This window comes from Danio rerio, chromosome 12 (genome assembly GCF_052040795.2).
Source record: "Danio rerio strain M-AB ecotype USA chromosome 12, GRCz13ab, whole genome shotgun sequence".
Lineage (NCBI taxonomy): Eukaryota > Metazoa > Chordata > Actinopteri > Cypriniformes > Danionidae > Danio > Danio rerio.
Window position 1 is genome coordinate 37167227 of NC_141032.1, and position 20115 is coordinate 37187341.

Genomic DNA, 20115 nt, shown 5'->3' on the forward strand with positions numbered 1-20115 from the left:
GGAAATCAAACCACTTTTGCAGATTGTAGGTTAAGGATCAAGGCTGTAATAGAAAGGTGTGTTTGTCTGCACATGTATTAAAGTGTACTAAAGATGCTGTACGCAGTTTTTAGAATAGGACACCTCAAATGCTTTTTGATTTTATTTAAAGTCTGTGAAGTTGTTTTTTTTTATGGTTTCCTGTAAGTCATTGAGCACAATTAATTTTTGGAAAGAGTGTGAGAATGAAGTTAGCAACCAGGTAGATATTAGCAAAACAGCACATTTACACAGAATGTCAGATGAAAGTGACTGGAGCTACATGACTTTGGAAAATGTAAGGTGTTAACACATCAATGATGTACCAAAACTGAAAAGAATTCCTTTGCATTATTGAAAAATCTTGTAATGTTGGCAAATATTAAATGCATATCAGGCCAGTAGATGGCGCAGTCTTTGTAAAGAAACAAATGCTGTTTCTCAACTCCAAGAATGGAGAGAACAGCCGAAAATTATTTAAATAATAATTAAAACCCCTTTTCACTAAGTTTACTATGCATATAGCCTTTACACATATACGTTGCAGAACACAAATAAAATATATTTTTTTACGAGTTCAAGCAAACAAACACCCTTAATGTGTTTATGACTTTTGTAAGATTTTCATGTTAATGTTCTCATTTAAGTAAACTCCTGAGAAAAATAAGTGTTATCTCTAAACTTTAATAATCAATCCATATAAAATGCTGAGCTTCACCACCTACAGTCGTAATGACTTCTGGGACTTCTACAAGTTCGGCGCTCAAGTCTGCATCAGTGCGTCCTCAATACCAAGAAAACAACCGGGAATTTCCACGCGTCCTCCGTTCTTGCAATCTTGAGTTCTGGAACAAAACTTTGGCTGTTGATGATGACGTTACATTAGAACACGAGGAGATCACTGAAAAACGCATATTGAGAAACAGCTAAAGACTAAACAGCGACATCTACTCGATCTTAATCTGTGAACAAACTTAGTGTTCGTAATCAATGTTTTTTTCCCAGTATTCTCACACTCCTGTCATCTAAGCATATTATAAGCAAGAGCATGATGTTACTTTTTACACAATTTTATTTTTACAGGTTATACAGACAAGGTGTAACAGTATCGTTTTCCCAAAATGTCCCGTGGGTTTCCTCCAGGTGCTCTGGAGGAGCTAAATTGGCGGTAATGTATGTGTGTAAATGCAAGTGTGTATGGGTGTTTCCCAGTGCTGGGTTGCAGCTGGAAGGGCATCCGCTGTGTAAAACATATGCTGGATAATTTGGTTGTTCAAAACAATACAAAACAAAACAAAAACATTTATACAATCTTTAATTAGTTTTTATACAAATGATAAGAAAAAAATACAGAAAAAAAGAAAAATAAATAAATAAGTGAATCAAAAATAAAAAAACAGTCCATCCAAACATCCACCATATATAATGAATAATATACACTATTAAGTTTTACTTGATCAACTTTGAAAAAGGAAAGAGTGAAATTGTCCATGAATCATAAGCGGCCTAATTTCAACTCTTAAAAAGATGAGCAAGGAAGAGGCCCTAGATTTTTAAAAACTTTTTAGTAGCATCTTACAGCCCTAATTTACATGATAATATTTTGGGGCCCTTAGGAAAAGTTTTGATGTGTTTTGGCAATTTATTTAACAGTGTTTAAGGGGCTTGATAATGCAAGCACAGAACTAATAATACTAGTTGAAAGGACTCAAATCTATCTGAAGCTGTTTGATAACTGTTTCTGGCCAGTCACTTTCTTTCAATCAGCAGAAATGTGATGCATATTTAAATCTGATCATACTTCTCAAAAGCCAGACAGACAACTTTATCTAGAAATGAGACCACAATCTTTTAGCGATGCATCTTGTAGCTCTTGAAGTGACAGAAAAGAAGTGAAAGAGAACAAGCATGAGGTGAGTGAAAGAGAAAATACAACTTCTAGAGTCACACGGAGAGCTGAATCAGAGCCAAAGGGAAATGTGTATCAGCCAAAGTGTAATCATAGGCCAGTCTCTCGGCTATTAGGAGAATTAAAGCCTGATTGAATGGTCTTTAAAGTGGAAACATAACATGGGCCTGCCTCTCCGTGTTTGTCTACTCGACGCAACAGCTGGCCCAAACCCTCTTTCAAGAAGCAAAAGCTATGAAGAGTGTTTAAACCATTAAAAAGGTCTGAATCGCAAACTTTCATTTCATTTTATCCATAGACATGTCAAGGCGCAAGAGCGTTCCTGGCACCCGAGATGTGGAATCACTATAGCCTCGATTCACGCCTCACATCTTCCCCTCTTTCATCAGACTGGACCGGCTCCATGTCCTGAGCGTATCTGTGTATGTGTGTGTGAGGGCGAGATGATAGGGGAGGACTGTGGGACTTAGACTGCCTCTGTGTTGTGTCCACAGCTGTGTGTAAGGCTCCTGACCTCCAAACAAAGGCCTGCACAGAGGAGCCACTATCTGGCAGGCATGATAGAGGACAGGCCAGTGCCGCCAGACGTGCTGAGGGAACGACCGTAAAGCCAGAGAGACAACACAGCACCCGCAAGGCCCTTTGATAACCGCTGGCGACTGGAGCCAGCATGACACGAATACAATCATAGCGTTAATACAGACAGACGCACATATACACACTGAGAGAAATGTGTTTGGTTTATGGTCACATGTATAAGAAGTGAAAAGGTTTAGACAGGTTTAATATGCTGTCGGTTGTTACCTGTAGGTACTTGTGAAACCCTTTCAAGGTTTGCTTTAACATGTTTTTTTTTTTTTTGCTGAAAGTGAGGATGAAAATAGTATCTCACTTTTGCCCTTTTTTTCTGAGGCTACACCTGAATTAGAAGTTTTAAGTAGGTCTGATTTGTTTCATGTTGTATAAATTTACAGATAAATGCTGCTCTTTGATTTTTCAGAGAAGAATTAATGCATCATACAGGGCTGCACGATATTGGAAAGATCGAACATTGCGATATTTTGTGATTTTGCGATATGTTTTGCGATATAAATACAATTTCACTCATAGAGTTGAATAACTATTTTGGAAAGAATTTATAATTTAAGATGAATTGGAATGATTTTGTTGGGAAATATGTATGCATAAAATCTAAGAAACAATCTACAAACTTAAACTTAAAAAACCCTTGTGAAATAATGAATTATAATCCAGATTCCACATTGCGTATACTTGCAATGTGACTATTGCGAATTATCATATTACAATATTGATGCTAAAACAATATATTGTGCATCCCTAGTATCATATTATCTAAACAAAATGTTTTAAATAAGATGTAATAAAATGATTTCTGTAGTGACAGTGAAGATATTAAAAAATCAGTTACGTAATCAGTGGAATAAATATAGAATGAAATATATAGAATGACAACATTCATTTATTCATCTTATCCAACATATGTTTAATGCAGCAGATGCCTTTCTAGTTGCAACTCATCACTGGGAAACATCCATACACACTCATTCACACACATACACTACGGACAATTTAGCTTACCCAATTCACCTATACCGCATGTCTTTGGACTGTGGGGGAAAACTTAGAGGAATCCCCCGTGGACACGGGGAGAACATGCAAACTCCACACAGAAATGCCAACTGACCTAGCTGGGACTCGAACCAAAGACCTTCTTGCTCTAAGGCGATTGTGCTACCCACTGCGCCACCGTGATGTCCGTAATCAGAAAATGTATTATAAATGTATTTCACTTTGAAGGGTGGCACATTGGCTAAGTGGTTAGCATGGCTTCCTCACAGAAAGAAGGTTGCTAGTTTCAGTTCTTAACTAGACCAGCAAGTCTTTCTGTGTTTCCCCCACAGTCATGCGATATAGGTGAACTGGACAAATGACATTGTACATAGTGTGTGAATGGGAGAGTGTGTTGGTGTTTCCCAACACTGAGGGTTATGTCTGGAAGGGCATTCGCTAGTAAAACATATGCTAGACTAATTGTTGGTTCATTATGCTGTGGCGACCCCTGATAAAGCAGGGATTAAAGGCTTGTATCCTTCCGTTTCAGGCACACGCCTATGCTTTACGGTCATGTAGCTTTTGCCGTGGCTGACGCTGATGCGGACGCTGGCACACACCCCTCAAAAAATTTAACTACACCTCACGACGCATAGTACACGCTCAGTGATTGGTCAGCTTGGAAGCTGTACAAAATGTGGGCAGTTCTGAGAGCAGCAAACCCGATGGGTTTGCAAGTGTGGAGTCCCGTGAAGGAGCTCCAGATAAAACCCTTTGTTTTGTGTTTACCTTATGATTACAGTGATGCGCGTCCGCCAATTCCAACATAGGCTCAATTGGTGTTTTGGTAGAGTAGGTCAGTTGATCAGTCAGTCAGTTAACAGTCAATCGACAGTGGCCTCTGGTGGATTCGCGAAAACAAAAACTGCAAAAAAAAAAACGTAGCTCCTGGGACATATTTGGCATTCTCCAGAAATGTATTTAGCGGTACGTTTTCAAAATGAGCCTGAGTTGGCCAGTTCCCAACTATGAATAAGTGAGTTTTAGCTACATGTACATTAAGGTAGCATTCAGAAAAAAACTAACATCGCAAAAAAAAACTCGATACAGAGGAACATAACATAACCTACTGCCAGCTAGCATTTCTAAAGTGTTTTTGCAGAGCAGCACAAACAGCATGCAGAAGTATAAATGCACAGCAACATGCAAGGGATGCACCGCGGGTCATGACGATCACTCGACGCAGAAGTATAAACCAGCCTTCAGCCGTAGGAAAGTGAGTGATTTCCCAATATTTTTGTTTTTACTGTGAACAAGGCACATGCTTTTTTTCACTGTTTGTAACGTTCTTACTTTCTATCCGTCTTCTTTTCACATAATTTCCATTCTCTCTCTCTTCCTGTTCATCCTTTCTTCATTGCTGTTCTATCTTTAAATTAGCGTATAATATCAACATTTATTAAAGCGATAAAACTTAGATCTAGCTTTAAAGCAGTTTTTATTTAATTATATATATATATATATATATATTACATAATAATATTTATATATATATTATTATTTTATGTAATAAATTAATTAAAAGTTCAAATGACCTAAACATAATTCAAATGTTCCTCTGGGATTGACCAAAGACAATACTAATATCATATAAATACAACAGTTAAAGAGATTAGCAATTTTCCCTATATTTGCAAACACACATTCACTAAACACTAACAGCAAATTATTTACATGTCTATTTTATTTCCTCAAGATTTGAGTCAGCTCCCTGAAAAAATGCTTATTTCCTCCATAATCAGATGCAGGATGTTGATTTGAAGGACTTGAATAGGAATACAAGAATTATCAAATCAAAATACGCCTGATGAATGTCATAATCTACGGCGCAGTGTGCAAAGCAACGTTATACTGACATGTCTCATGGAAACGCATCGTATAATTACAGCACTGTGGTGAAAACAATGCAAATGCTCTGAAGAGAGATGAAGGGACGGCAAATCTGAGATCAGAGCTCCTCGCATTAATGAACATGCACTGCTGCTGATGTCATCATCGCCGTAAGCCCTTTAGAGAGTCATTACACAACTTTCTCTTTCATTAATCAGACACTGTGCCTTTCGCTTCTCCTGCATCTCCAGCTTTCTCTTTTTCCCCACACGCTCGCTTTCTGCTGCTCATTCTTGTTATTTCTATCTTTCTTTGTCACTCGCTCTGTCTTTCATTTACATGGTTCCCTGTACCCTGTCCCACCGTCTCTCTTTCTCTCTCTCTGCAGTGTTTAATGTGCCGGCAGTGTTTACACCCCAGACAGCGGGTGCAGCACTTTAATCTTGGTAGTGTCTACATGACATCAGCACTCTCGCTGAAGCATAAACCATAGTGGAAAGAACACACACACACACACTCACATATACATTATATTCATACATATATCACCTGCTTTCTTGTCTGTCTGTCTCTCTCTTCCTTTCTTTCTTATTTTCTTCCTTCCTGTCCAACATTCTTTCTGTTTTTCTTTTCATTCCACCATTCCTCCTAATATCCTTTCTCTATTCCTTCATCTGTTCATCCCTTCTTTCCTTCTCACTTCCTTCCTTCATGTTCATCATTCCTTTTTCTGTTCTGTCTATCCTGCTTCCTTCCTGTTTGTCCTTTCCTGCTTGTTTGCTTCCTAGATTTTTCTATCGTTCCTTGTAATGGCGATCTATTCTGTCTGACTTCAGCTCTCTGCCATTTCTATTGGGGCTCATAAAATTACAACTTGCAATGTAACAATTTACTTTTCGTTTTCGTCCTAGCACAGCACGGGGGATCAGAGTGAGCACTCTTACTTGGCCCCACCCTGATTGTCTATCTATGATTATTGATTGAACATCAACGTTAAACTCTCATCACTGCTACCAAGCAACCAATCACAGAGCTTTCGCTACGCATCGCTGTAACGTGTAGATACATCTTTTGAGAGGTGCGCAGGTATGCGTCTGCGCCAGACCATATGCATGCGCTCGACGCAAAGGTATAAACCAGGCTTAATAGAGAGAGGTCATGTGTCTCTACACACGGTAGGGCAAGTAATTAATTGCCCAGGCCTACAAAATTTGCAAATCAAATGCTGTATCAAATAACTGTATATCTCAATACAAATAATTTCATATTATAGAATAACATTACAAATCTCTTAGTGCTCTTAATGGCTCTAACAAACCTCCTTCCCACATTTTCTTCCCTTTTTTCTTCCATTTATCTTTTCTTTCTTTCTTTCTTTCTTTCTTTCTTTCTTTTTCTACCTTATTTTTAAATTCCTATTCTTCATTCTGTATTTCTTTTGCTTTTCATTTTCTTTCATTTTCCTATACATTTTTATTACTTTTCTTTCCTTCTCATGCCAATTTTCTGAATCATTTTCTTTTTTTTTGCTCTTTTCCTCCTTTCATTTCCTTCTTTCAGTCCATTATTATTTTGTCTTTCCATTCATTCCAGCATTTTTCCTGTCCCATCCTTTGATTTCTCTTGCTCTGTTCCTTACTTGTGTCAAAATATTTTTAATTTGTTCAGTTTCTGCTTTTCATTCCTTACTCTTTTTTTCTCTATTTGAATAAAAAAGTCCAACAAATATATATTTTTTTACAATCATTTGCTGAATTAATAAAAGAAAAATGCCAGGATGGTGACTTTTGGAAAAAGGGAAAAATAGTGTGAGACTGATGATGACAGCCAGAAAAGAAAATAACGTCAAATTTTCTCTCAGCTTCATAGATGCTACAAAAGAAACACCTTGCATAAGCGGTAATTTGTTTTTTGTAAATTGATACAAAGATGATATAATACATCCATAAATGCATATAAATATTCATATTTTCTTAAATCAAAATATTAAAAACTTTCAAGTATTTAAGATTAAATTCGTCATAACAGTCTTGGAAAAGGGTCCATTATTTACTGTCCTTTCTCTCTTTGTCATTTTTCCTTCATTCCACTTGCTGTTTTAATTTCATTTACTTTCCATTCATGCATTTCCTCCTTCCTTATGTTTTTTACCTTTCTTCCATCTTTCTTTAATTAGTTTTTCCCTTTTTTCCCCACTTACTTCCATTCATTCTTCTTTCAACCCAATCCTAGTCGTTTCCTTCATACATTCCTTCCTTCCATCCTTCCTTCCTTCTTCTCACCCTCATCCATACCTCGATACCGGGGTCCAGTGAATGATGAAGTCTTCTAATCCTCATATAACCAGCCAGAAATCAAAGTGAGAGCAAGGCTCAGAAACGTAGAGCCCAGAGAGGGATTACCAGCAGCCCCGAGTCTCATTCCGCTGCCCTGCAAACTCTAACTCAGTAGAGACTTTTAACCACACATGCTCTCATAAGCCTCATCCTCTTTCACATGTCACACAAACAAACTTGCTATATAATTGCTTACCTGTCAACAAGCTGACACTTTATATTCAAAGCAGTTTACAGTACATTAATTACAGGGACGTTCCCCCTGGAGCGACCTCAGGTTAACCGCCCTGCCCAAGGGCACCATGATTCTCAGCTACGCTGCAGTTCGTGGGTCACCCCTATCTGGGATCGCACCTGTTTGGGTCGCCAGCCCAAAGCTATTATCACCAGGCTACCAATACCCGCGTATATGCGTGTGCATGATGGAGGGAGGGAGAGGGTTGAATGTGCATAAGTAATTAAATGAACAAGTCTACTGACGTTAGCCCATTCGCTTTCAAAGCTAGAGATCTGTTTATGCGCAACGAGCGATAATAAGGGTAAGCTCATATAGACTTTCACACAAACGCATCCACACACTGACAAGCCACTTTCCCTTGTCAACAGCCCCTCTGTATGTAGTCATGCATTCCTCTTCAATCCAAATCACAGTCATTATGTTGCCATGCTGATAGCCGCTGTGCATGTTTGTGTCCTAATTGAGCCGCGCAGTACACCTGACCGGAGATCAGCTGCACGGGAACAAAGCAGGCTAGCCAGGCCGTACTGCTTTCCTTTAAGCAGTTAAGTGTTAAATCTGTGCATTTGGGGGCTGGGATGGGAGGACTCGTTCAGATTATTGGAATGAGACCCGCATGTTTTGACATGTCATTCGCTTTGCAGAACTTGACTCGTGGGAGGAGTGAAGCTGAGAATTAGTGTGGTCAAATAAGGCTTCGTTTTTATGTGCATTCTGGGTAAAAATGGCAAGGCCAAAGTCCAGAAATAGAACAGCAGCTATTATGGGATCCATGGAAGGCTGGCTCCGTGTTCAGGCATGACTGTGTGGTCACGGTGGTCACGGCACTGTCTTCCCCCACAGCTAGCCAACCTCCTGCTGAGTCTGAGAAACGCTAATCAGAACCAGAGAGAGAGGGAGACAGAGAGAGAGAAAAGCAAAAAAAAAAAAAATAGAAATGCAAACAAAAAGATTCAGGAAGACGATTAGGGAGGGATGAAAGTGAGCAAGGAAAACTCAACAAGCAATCAAAGCACGGGCCAAAGACAAAGGCGACGCGTCAACCAGAGTTTTGTTTTAATCAGAGAACATGAAAATATTCAGACATGCGGCTCGAAAGCAACAAGTCCCTCTCGAATTAAAGCTTTCGCTATAACGAGAGAGAGGAAAACAGAGAGAGAGAGAAAGAGAGAGAGAGTGTATGTGTGTGTGTGTGTCCCTCGAGACTGATTAATATTGAATTCCTGATGCTAATCTTTGTTTTGTGCTTTTTTTTCTGTACTGGTGTGGAAGCCGACGTGTCCTTAAAAAGCATGCTTTATGTATATTTAATGAAGGCTCTGCATACATTTGGAGCGCTCGTCTTGCTGTGTGGTATCCCACCCTTGTATGATCACATACTGCCACATACTGCTCAAGACACCCAAATATCGAAATCTACAATGTGCTTTTTTAGAAAAGTCACATGAATCATGAGATACGTTTTGTTTAATAATGTAAAACAGTGGCAGGCATACACAAAAAACATGTTACTAAATGATAACTGCATGGATATGATCTTCACTGGTGAGTGTGTGTGTGCGCACCTGGTATATACAGGTGTCAGATGCCACCGCAGCACAAAATCCTTGATAATATTGCCAGATATCATCTAAGTATCTGATGGTGATGAGCTCAGCACAGCTGTGAAATTATCTGTGCCTATGCGGGACGATCTGACCTTGACGAGGACACACAGACTGATCGATTATTGATCGCTGTATGCACACACATGCACAAACACACTGAATTATACAGCATCCGCCATTCAGAACACACTAGGCCTGGGCGATGTGGCAAAAATGCAGTCTCGATTAATTATTTTCCATATTGAGCGATAATGATGAATATTTCTATGTCAGATGTTAATGCTACCAGATTTAAAAGAGTACCCAAACATTGACAAAAGCCACAAAAATTAGAGAGTCTATTAAATGGCACAACATTTTCGGCTGATGAAAATTCGGTGCATATCTAATGTCAACACACTTCTAGATTCCCATTGTAGCACATTTTTGCTGTGTGATTGGCTCTTAGAATAATATACAGTAAAAAAAATCTGGAGCTTATCATTGTTATTGACATAAACTTTATCACGATTTGATATAATATTGTTTATCGGCCCAGCCCAAGAACACACACACATGCACACACACACATTTCCAAAAAAAAAAAAAAGAGAAGTAGATTTCCCAGTTCCTCCTAGCAAACACAGTCAGGACTGTCACCAGTTTCCTCGTCCAATCACACATCCTCACCACAGAATGGAAGCACTTTCAAGGTTTTGTTTTTGCAGCCTATTTAAAATGTCATTTCTCTCTCACTATCAGACATCAAAGCCATTGTGGAGGGCTTTTATTTTCTAAGCCAAATCCCAAAATTGTTTCTCATTTACAAAAGCTGGCTGCAGGCCGAGTCAAAGTTTGGACTTAATAATGACAGCGGGGCAAGAGACAGTGCGAGGGAACGAGTGCAGGAGGAGAGAGAGAGAGATTCCCCACATGGTTATAATATGCTGTGGTGGTTGAGTCCATCAGTCGAGGTGTCACAATGAAAAGTAGCTCGCAGGATGCAGCAAGCAGCATGCAAGCGCACACACATACACATGAAAGAAAGAACATAGTCTGCTCAAACCAAGAACAAAAACGGACACTTTACAGGGATCAACGGAAACAAAGACGGTCTGCTGGTCCTGGCCAGCGTGTTATGTGACAAATGTTTTCAGAAATGTTAGTATCTACCTTTTTTGATATAAAAATGTAGCAAATTGTTAAATGAATGAATTTTAAATGTTTGATCAAATTAAAATGACAAGCATATGCTTCTTATGCTGGCATGTAGGACTGAGTGATATAATCAGTATCGGTATTTACTGATCGAACACCATTGTCAATATTGATTAAAAAACGTTTAGCTATGAAGTGCTAGTTTTATTAAAATGTGGTTGCCGAGTGGATCTTGCACAACGCGCATATGGGATTGATTTTCCATTTTCCAGGGGCACCAAGTTGGAAACATCTCATCTTATCCGAATGTAAGTAGAACTAACCAATCTGCTTCACACTTTGTATGGAATATACACTTTTCAGTAATAACCGCATACTAAATATCTCAGACAAACACAGTGCATCAAAACACAGCAGTACTTTTTACTTTTCTCCATAAACTTGCATTGGAGCTGCAGCAATGGTTTGTCCGTTTATCATCTTCTGAGAAAATGGGTGATGTTCGCCTAGTCACAGAAATACATCAGGGGAGCGCGAATGCAAAGTGCATTGAAAATGATCAAGGAAACCACGGGCTCACGCTTGTCACTTCAGGTCAGAATAACAAAACACACAAAAATGAGCAGCAGTGAGGAGATTGTAAATAAAAAATGATGCAAGGAAGTCACCAAAGTGGCTTTTTGGTTTCTTTTCTTGTGCATCCCAGCCACTAGCATGCCATCTGAAAGATGCATAGGGGGTAATGTAGTAGTCCAAATTCAAAATGTGTAATGTTGCAGTATGTATTTGAATAATGTTGGTTCTTTTGAAAGGTCAGATTTGATTATCATAATTTGTTTTGTTGACAGAGTTTGAGGTTTACTGTATCAATATTATTCAAACCTTAAAGTTTGCTTTGATTGTTCAATATTTATGCGTTACTATTACACACACTTTGTAACATTTTATTTATCAAATTTAGGAGTCTCTTTAACACGTTTATTTTATTATAAAGAGATCAGCTATTTGATTTAATATTTTTTTGTGTTTGACTATTAAAACTATTTGCCTTAGTAATGTTGGTCAATTAAAAAAAGTGTTTAAAAAAAATCCTAATATTCCTAAATAGACTGTTAAAAAAATATTTAATAATTATTGTGATTTTTTTGCAATATCGCCCAGCCCTATTAATGTGTAGTCAAAATATAATATGTGAAAATATTTTGAGTCTGTAATCTAAGCACAATCTAATTATTTAAAAAAACTTAATTACATAAAATAAAAATGACCTAATTTAATCAATTAAAATTTTTAAAAGAAGCCATTTCCCCTAGGGAAGTTAATTCTGATCTGGCAAACTACTAGCAGCGCACCAAATCCTTATTGTTGAGTCTTGATCTGAATCACATTTAAAGATCTTTTTATAGCTATTCACACAAACATTAGACACTTTGCTGTTTTGTGCAACATTAACAAGTGCATACATCGCATTTTAATTTGCGGTCTAAACTCATTTTCAAAGTAGTGAAGAAACTTATTCCACATTTCAGAGAAGAAACGTGTAACTCCCTAAAGAAAATGTGTCAAAATGAGTGAGATAGCTGAAAGAATCATGCTAAACTAAACAATAATAAAATGGAAAAGAGAAAAAAAAACTGGGTGTTAAACTGATGAAATCCAAACAGCAATGTTGACGAGTCAGGAGGGCTGTTTTCTTGTGAAAATGTGAGCCAGTAGGAAACAGAGAAGGAAGAGGAGGAGGAGATTGAGAAAGGGAGGGAGAGAGAGAGAGAGAAAGAAAGAAAGAGGGAGTCTGACAGCTGTATAAATGAGCTCTGTAGCTCATGGCGCCCCAGAGTACTGCCTCATTGTTGTGCTGATCCAATGTACAGCAGATGAACCCAGGGTTTAAAAGTTGAACTGTGCATGTGTGTGCGTGTGTGTGTGTGTATGCACATCAGTGTCTATTTACCCTTATTTGCTTGCATTGGTTGTTAAAGTTAGCTGCTATGTATGTGCTTTTCCAATTGTGTCTGTGTGCATATAACAGCCTCTCCATTGAGCATATTTTAAACCGCTTCTCAAGTATCAGTTTCAGAAGGGTGACAATTTTCAGATTTGATATGAAAACACAGTATCATGTGTCAGGTGTGTAATAGGTGCATATTCATTTCTGAGTTGCCATGCATGCCGAGCAAGAGTGTCATTTAATCTTACTTCCTGATTTAAATCCTCCTGCTTTGCATCATATCTAGTTTGCAAATGTCTTGTCAGCAAAAAAAACATGGATATTAATTTGATTAAGTGCACCAAAGCTAGATTTAATATGTGGTGTTTACATGATACAGAAGAGATGCCCAAACTAGGGCCCATTGGCCAAAGTTGGCCCATGGTAACCTTTGATTTGGCCCGCTGAGGGAGAACGATTGGAATTCTTTTGAGATTGTCAATTCAAATTTAATGTAACTTTTTGTTTGCTTTGTTGTTAAAACTGAAATTGTCAATTAAATGGTGTAAATTAATCAGATTTTGTTTAAATGCACATACTGTCACCAGACAATGCAGAGATGAGCAAATCAAGCCAAAGGCAGATTCTGCTTTACTAGTGAATTCAGCATTGAACTGCATTGTGTAATGTGATCGTTTATGTTTTCATTAAAGTTATACTGCATTAGTTAATATGATTTAAAGTACTGTTTTCTGTTTATTTTAAAATATTATTAAATAAATTAGGAAATTACCCATGGCAATTTTTATGTAATTTGGCATACAGTGATCAGCATATATAACTACACGCCTCACAAATCTATCTTTTACATTAATATTTTTAATAGGAAGTTTTACAATATTATATTTGTGCATATAAATTAGTTTAGTCACTACTGAAGCCAAATTTGTAGTTTATCTAACAAAATAACTTACGATAAAGGTCCAAAAACTAGTACACCCAAATTTATGTTATAGAAAAACATTAAATACAAATTTATAAAAAAGGAAAATCAAAAGAATCAAAAAATAGAAAAATTTAGTTGAAATTTTGTAGGTTGTAATTTTTTTTGTTGTTTGTTTAGTGACTAAACTATTATTTTAATAAATATATCTGTTTAATAAATCTGTTTTGTTTAAATGCACCAAAATACAATCACCTATATTGACTGAGAAATGGATAAAAATACTCATTTTCATACTGGGTTGTGCTCAATACTGAGCACTGTATTTACCTTTGGCAGCTTGGACATCCTTGTGATACAGTTTTAAACTGAATATTTAACCCATGTTATGAGTTTCTCCTGTCATTTAAAAAATGAAAGCACAAAGAACACAAACTTTTGAAAACTGCTTTTTCAGAAGAATATTTGCAGCTATAGGTTTTTTTTTATGAAAATTCCCTCTTTAACAGTGGTAGGGATCCTATGGCACTCGAGCCACATGTGGCTCCTTGACCAAAATATGCAGCTCTCCAGCTGTCTCCCTTCAATAACAAATCGAAAATACAATTACAATACCCTTTTAATTTTATTTTTACAGCAAAATTAATGAAAACTCCGTTTATAATAAAAGAAAGTTTGACCAATGCAAGTGCAGTGCTGTGGATAAACTTGAATTACAACACCTATAACATATAGGCATGTGCCGGTATAGAATTCCAAAGGTATGATAAACTTAGATAAAAATGAGTAATTAATTACTGCTCTAAAATAAGTTAATGTCAAGGTAAAAAAACAAACAAAATGTTTCCCTTTGAACGCAATCTATCTTTATATTACTTTATATTTCTTTTTATTTCAAGAAACATTTAAAATATTTTGGAGCAGTAAACATGGTGAAATAATTTAAAGGAATGATTGACTTCTGCTGTCTTCATTATAAAACACTGATTTCTTCACAATTTAAAATAGATTTTTGCTGCTGGAGATACTGTTGTCCTAAAAATATAAAAATAAATAAATTAATAATTTAATAAATAAATAAATAAATAAATAAGTGTAATTAAAAAAATATTTAATATACCATAGGAACAGTATAGCAGAAAATTTTGTCGGTTTTAAACCTTGATTTTTCCAAACCACGGTATACTTGAAAACGGTGATCATCCCATGCGTAGCCATCTAATACTACTGCTCCAGAACTTCTCAGAAGTATTATTTTGAAGCACACTGCTGTCATCAATATAAAAGACATAACACAATAAATTCCTTTCTTTATGACGCTCCTGTTGTGGAACACAAAGAAACCATTTTGGAATTGTTCTCTGCCCATTGGAGGAAAGCAGATAATTTAAATTATTTAAAAACATATTACAAACATATATTTAATTTATTCCACTGAAAATAAAACCCTAATATAATTGGTATTTCATAAATGCGATTAAATGATGACAGATTTGTCTCTTGGGTGAACTATACGTTTAAGGTGGATGCAGGTGAGTCTGTTTCAGCGTATTTTGGAAAGCACCATGTTGGCCTTCATGAGTGATCTCGTGACGCTAACGGCACAGCTGTGCTTTTGGGAAACGTGGCCCTGATCAATAGGCATCGAAAGTGATGATATTCCGAGCGCTGCAGCGGGTAATACATATTTTATAGGTGCACATAAAAAGGTGTACGTATCAATTATTAATAAATGATTTTCTGCCGGCATTGATGACGTGCAGATGCATTGTTTGAGGGGGCAGCGGTGATAGGTGCAGTCGGGCCAGGGCGTTGGGACTCTTTCAGTCTGTTGAGGCACATCAAACAGTGAAAGAAGAGACTGTGGGGTGGAGGGGATGGGGTACGATGTCGCTTCTGCCAACGGGGCTTTGCTGAATCACACACACACACACATACACACACACACACAAACGGAGCGTCGTACACTCACGCACAGCACTCAGCTGGCAGGCATAGTGAGTGGCGATGGAACACGCCAGGCTCTGTGCTACCAAGCAGAGGTAATTGGGCCAGATTACCAACCAGGTGGAAACATTCAGTCGCTCTTTTTCCTCTTCTCCCTCTCACTCTCTCCCTCTCTCTCTCTTTCTCTCTCTCTCTCTAGTTTAGTCACTTTTTCTCTATTTTGGAGAAGCGGAGAAAACGCATGCTATTTCGGAAGTTTTAGGACGAAGGTGGAACCACGTTCATTCCTAAATCAATTGATTTGCCATCTAGGCAGCGTATCACAGATAATCTATTAGAAGACACGGAGACAGGTGAAACGCAGAGAGAAAGAATGAGAGATACTAACTAGACTCGAGCGAACGCACTAATTTAAACTACAAGCCCTATCAAAGGCGAATGGCCTGGGGGCAGCAGTACCTCAGTGCAGAGCAGGGAGCGCCGCAGAGGAACGAGTGGACGGGGAGGTTGAGACAGGTTAAGATCAACAGTAGCGCAGACACTGCATTGTTAAATCAGGACTCAAGGCACAGAGAAGCGAGAAAGGAAGAAGTGATATGAAAGAAGGCCGACCGAGGTTTGACAGGGCATACCGGTGCTTTTGCAGGAACAAGACTGCTGTGGCACAAAACTACAAAATAACTCTTTGTAACGCCAAGGGTGAGGGCAACCACCACGTGGATGAATGTGGCCGACGGGTTCCACTTAAGTGAACTACAGGTTGATTTTGATTGCATCTGAGAATAACTAAACTATTGTTTATCTTAATACATCTAAATAGCCTATCTGTATTTTGTCTGACTTGGATTTATTGTTGTATTTTTTTAATGTAGGTTGTGACATTTACTCGTTTCTCCTTAACGTTTATGTTGACTCGTAAGTGTGAATGTTCGCAATAGTAGCCTACATTTTAGAATATAAATTAAATAAATAGGTCATTGAAGGAAAATTAATTAACAAAATGTAACAATTTTTTAATTAATGCACAAACAAAATGGACAAAACATATCGGTGCGAACACGCACACGCAGGCCTACACATAGCCTACATAAACCTACACCAATATTTCATGTAAACAAAAAGTGCAAGGTCTAAAACTTAAATATAAACTACTTTTGTCCCAGTATATCATGTAAAATAATACACACAGTATTATAATGCCTATTCTGTATGAGCAAAATAGACACCTGTGTTGATTAAAAAGCCATAGCGGAAGAACAAGAAATTGATACGAGCGCACACACATAGTTATACACACACACACGTAATGATGCACCTGTATGGCATGAGCTGGCGTCCGCCTTGAGGCAGACGTTACAGACATCTGCTGAGGATATGGAAGAAAGAAAAGAAAGAGAGAGAGAGAGGGGGGGAAAGAAAGAAGAAAAGGAGATCCTACTGTACACATTACCCGCGCGCGCTGCCGGAGCAGCATTTGATGTGCACGCGAGACCTGAGCAGCACAACAAAATCCATCAATCTACCGGCGGTGCGGCTTTTAAATGTATTCAACTCCACGACAGTCGTCGAAGAAAGAGACAATGAACTGATTCTACATTAGAGATGAAAAATAACGACAGGAAAATATGCATTCACCCGAAAGCATATTTCTTGTGGACTTTCGTGGTCCGTCTCTGTGTGAAGCGCTGGCATAGAGTTATTTGTGTAAAGAACAAAATAATAATACTTTTAAAAAGACAGTGGGTGAGGAGGGTATAGCAGCAGGAGGCCGGAGAGAAGGACAGCCGCTAACGACCCCATCAGTACCCGCGCGCATTCACCGTGCGCCGGGGACCATCAGGGTCAGCGAGCGCTACAATAGATCTCGCTTTCTGAAATTTCCTACAACACAGCGAACGACGTGTCGAATTCGAGAGAAAATACATCAGTTGCGACTAAAGTACAGCAAATGTAATGTCTCGAATTTAAGTGGAAATGTTTTACTCTAAAACACAGCGGACATTGTGCATTGTGCCATAATTGGAAATACAATTATATAAATTATACTATATGGAAATACCACATATAAATTATTATTGAATACTATATATATATATATATATATATATATATATATATATATATATATATATATATATATATATATATATATAAGCATGTAAGTACGTACGATACACACTTATGTATAATTTTTAAAATGTATACAATAAAAAAACTTTATTAAAACTGGGACGTTTTATTTACATGCTGAGCACAATGAATAAAACAATAGGCATCAGTCATTGGGTGGCTATCCCAACCATATGAAACGTAAATATAATATAAAATGACAAATTACATTTTTGTACATTCTCTGAATTGCTTTTTGATTAATAACAAAAAGCTGAAGCATTCACTGATTGACGCATTCATTTGCCCGAATAATAAGTTATATATCTCATTAATAACCAAAATGCAAAGTGTACCTCTATCCCAAAGGTACTTTGAATGCTGGAGACACTTGTTAAATCTAATGCATGCACTGTCAACTCATTCGCACCCCGTCACATCACCGCTCAATATAGAAACCGGATTTTCTGGTATTACAGACGCCTCTTTTAGCACACACACACACATACACACAGAGAGCTACTGACCCTAATCTTGGAGACTTTTCGAACCACAGCGCTAACACACACACACACACACATATATATACACACACACACACACTCTCTCACACACACAAACACACACACACAAACGTATTCACACACCAAAGCTTGTGTTATTAACTTAAAGCAGCTGTGGCAGCAAACCACTCAAAGATGCACCCTAATAATTAACAGAAAATCACAGGGCTTTACTACAATAGATTCTACCAAACAACTTATTTTGAAAAAGATGGCTCAATGAACGTAAACCAAAGAGGACATTCCAGCTTTAAAGTAACAGTTAATTATAAAAAACCTCTATATTATTTATTAATCAACAATAAATATTAAATATAAAATCCAGCTCCCTATAAATAATCTACAGCCTATAAGGAAAATTTCCAATCTGCTTTAATGAAACGCAACCTTAGGATACAAGAAACGATCAGGGTTTCCTTAGCTCATATGTAAGCGTACCTGTTCAAATGTTGAATAAAACGATGTAATTCACACAACTGTGACTATAATGAGTCCATAACAAAAGATTATTTCCAGTAAGTCCTTAATTTCCCGATAAAAAATAAACAAGTGTAACATCGTGCTATAAAGTTAGACTACTTAATTGTGCTTAAAGTGTTTTAAACGCGTCCACTTATCGACAGGAAAGCACACCGTCTTACCTGAATGTGGAGGCATCGGTATATGTGAAGGGTAATATTTTCCAGGCTGAAAGTGACCGGGATGCTGCACTGTTGTGTGCCCGGCAGGAGTGATCCTCGAGGCGGCTCTGTGAACCAGCGCGCCTCGCTCTGCCAGAAGGTGCGGCGGAGGAGCGAAATCCCGGCCTTCCATCCCGATAAAAAACGATAAATCCGAAATCCAGAGCGGGAATCCACGAGAACCTATCCGAACGCCGCCCAGATGTTATAATCCCGTTAAGAGTTTCGCTTAGGTCTTGCATTCAGCACAGTTTTGGCTTTGACGGCCAAAAAAGTATGTCCCGATCATGTTTTCTGCAACACAAAAATCATAAAATATAGTTTAAATTACAAACCAGTAACACTGAGTGAGTGATACAAATCCACGAGATCGTATCATGTTAGTATCCTTTAATGGTAATCCTTCATTGAAAACACCAAGAGTGTACGTCCATTGCTGCGACTGCTGCATAAACACAAATTCTCCTCTCGACTCTCTCATCTCACCACAATTGAGCGAGCTTGCAGCACACCTCCACTTTTACACAGAAGACTCACTGCAGGCTATACACCATTCACAGAGACATGCCAGGATCAATACATTTTTTACAATATCCTCACGCCTATATGGAAAAAAACCAAGGACGTTAAGCAAAAAATAAAAAAATAGGGAAAGTGGACAAAGCTAAATCAGTCTTTCTGTCATTCACTCGACGAGGTGAAAACATTAGGAAAATCTGTACTCGCTGACGTTTGGTACGACGGACTCCATTACAAACACTAATTTATTTAGTGCATCAAACTATAAATGTATTTTATTCTTTCCATTTTGCCTTGATGAAACGGTTTGGTTCATCTGAACTGCATCAGCCTCGTTATTCGGGTACATCACAACGTATGATGGCGTCTATATTTCACCTTTGGCCTCTGGTCCTTATGTTTCTTAAATCATCGGCACAAGTAACATAGTATGATCTAACGATGTTGCAGATGGAGTCTTGTCACGGCAAAATGGTGCAATGAGAGAACTGTCATGCGCTGTTAGTAATATACGTGATTTGTTTCAAAACATCATCATAACATGCTTGCAGAAAGTAGTCTACAACTATTAAAATTTTAAATTGTAAGGCAGTATTAAGAAAGCCCAACAGAATTACAAAATCTTCAGCCAATGGTGCTCTCTTTATCACAATGAGGGAACAGATAATGCAACAAAGACATTTTGATCAAGTTTGAATGTCCAGCTGTGCTTCCCATTCA

General features: G+C 37.8%; 1 protein-coding gene across 4 annotated transcripts in view; it reads right to left on the reverse strand.

The window, feature by feature from the left end:
- bahcc1b (BAH domain and coiled-coil containing 1b) overlaps positions 1–20115 on the reverse strand; it is a 160132-nt gene that overhangs the window by 131894 nt on the left and 8123 nt on the right. For all 4 annotated transcript variants that reach the window (XM_087276649.1, XM_087276650.1, XM_087276651.1 and 1 more), the window contains exon 2: positions 18838–19170. In XM_087276649.1, the coding sequence (XP_087132775.1) occupies positions 18838–19009 (172 nt within the window). In that variant the 5' untranslated portion in view covers positions 19010–19170. The remainder of the gene's footprint in view (positions 1–18837; positions 19171–20115) is intronic.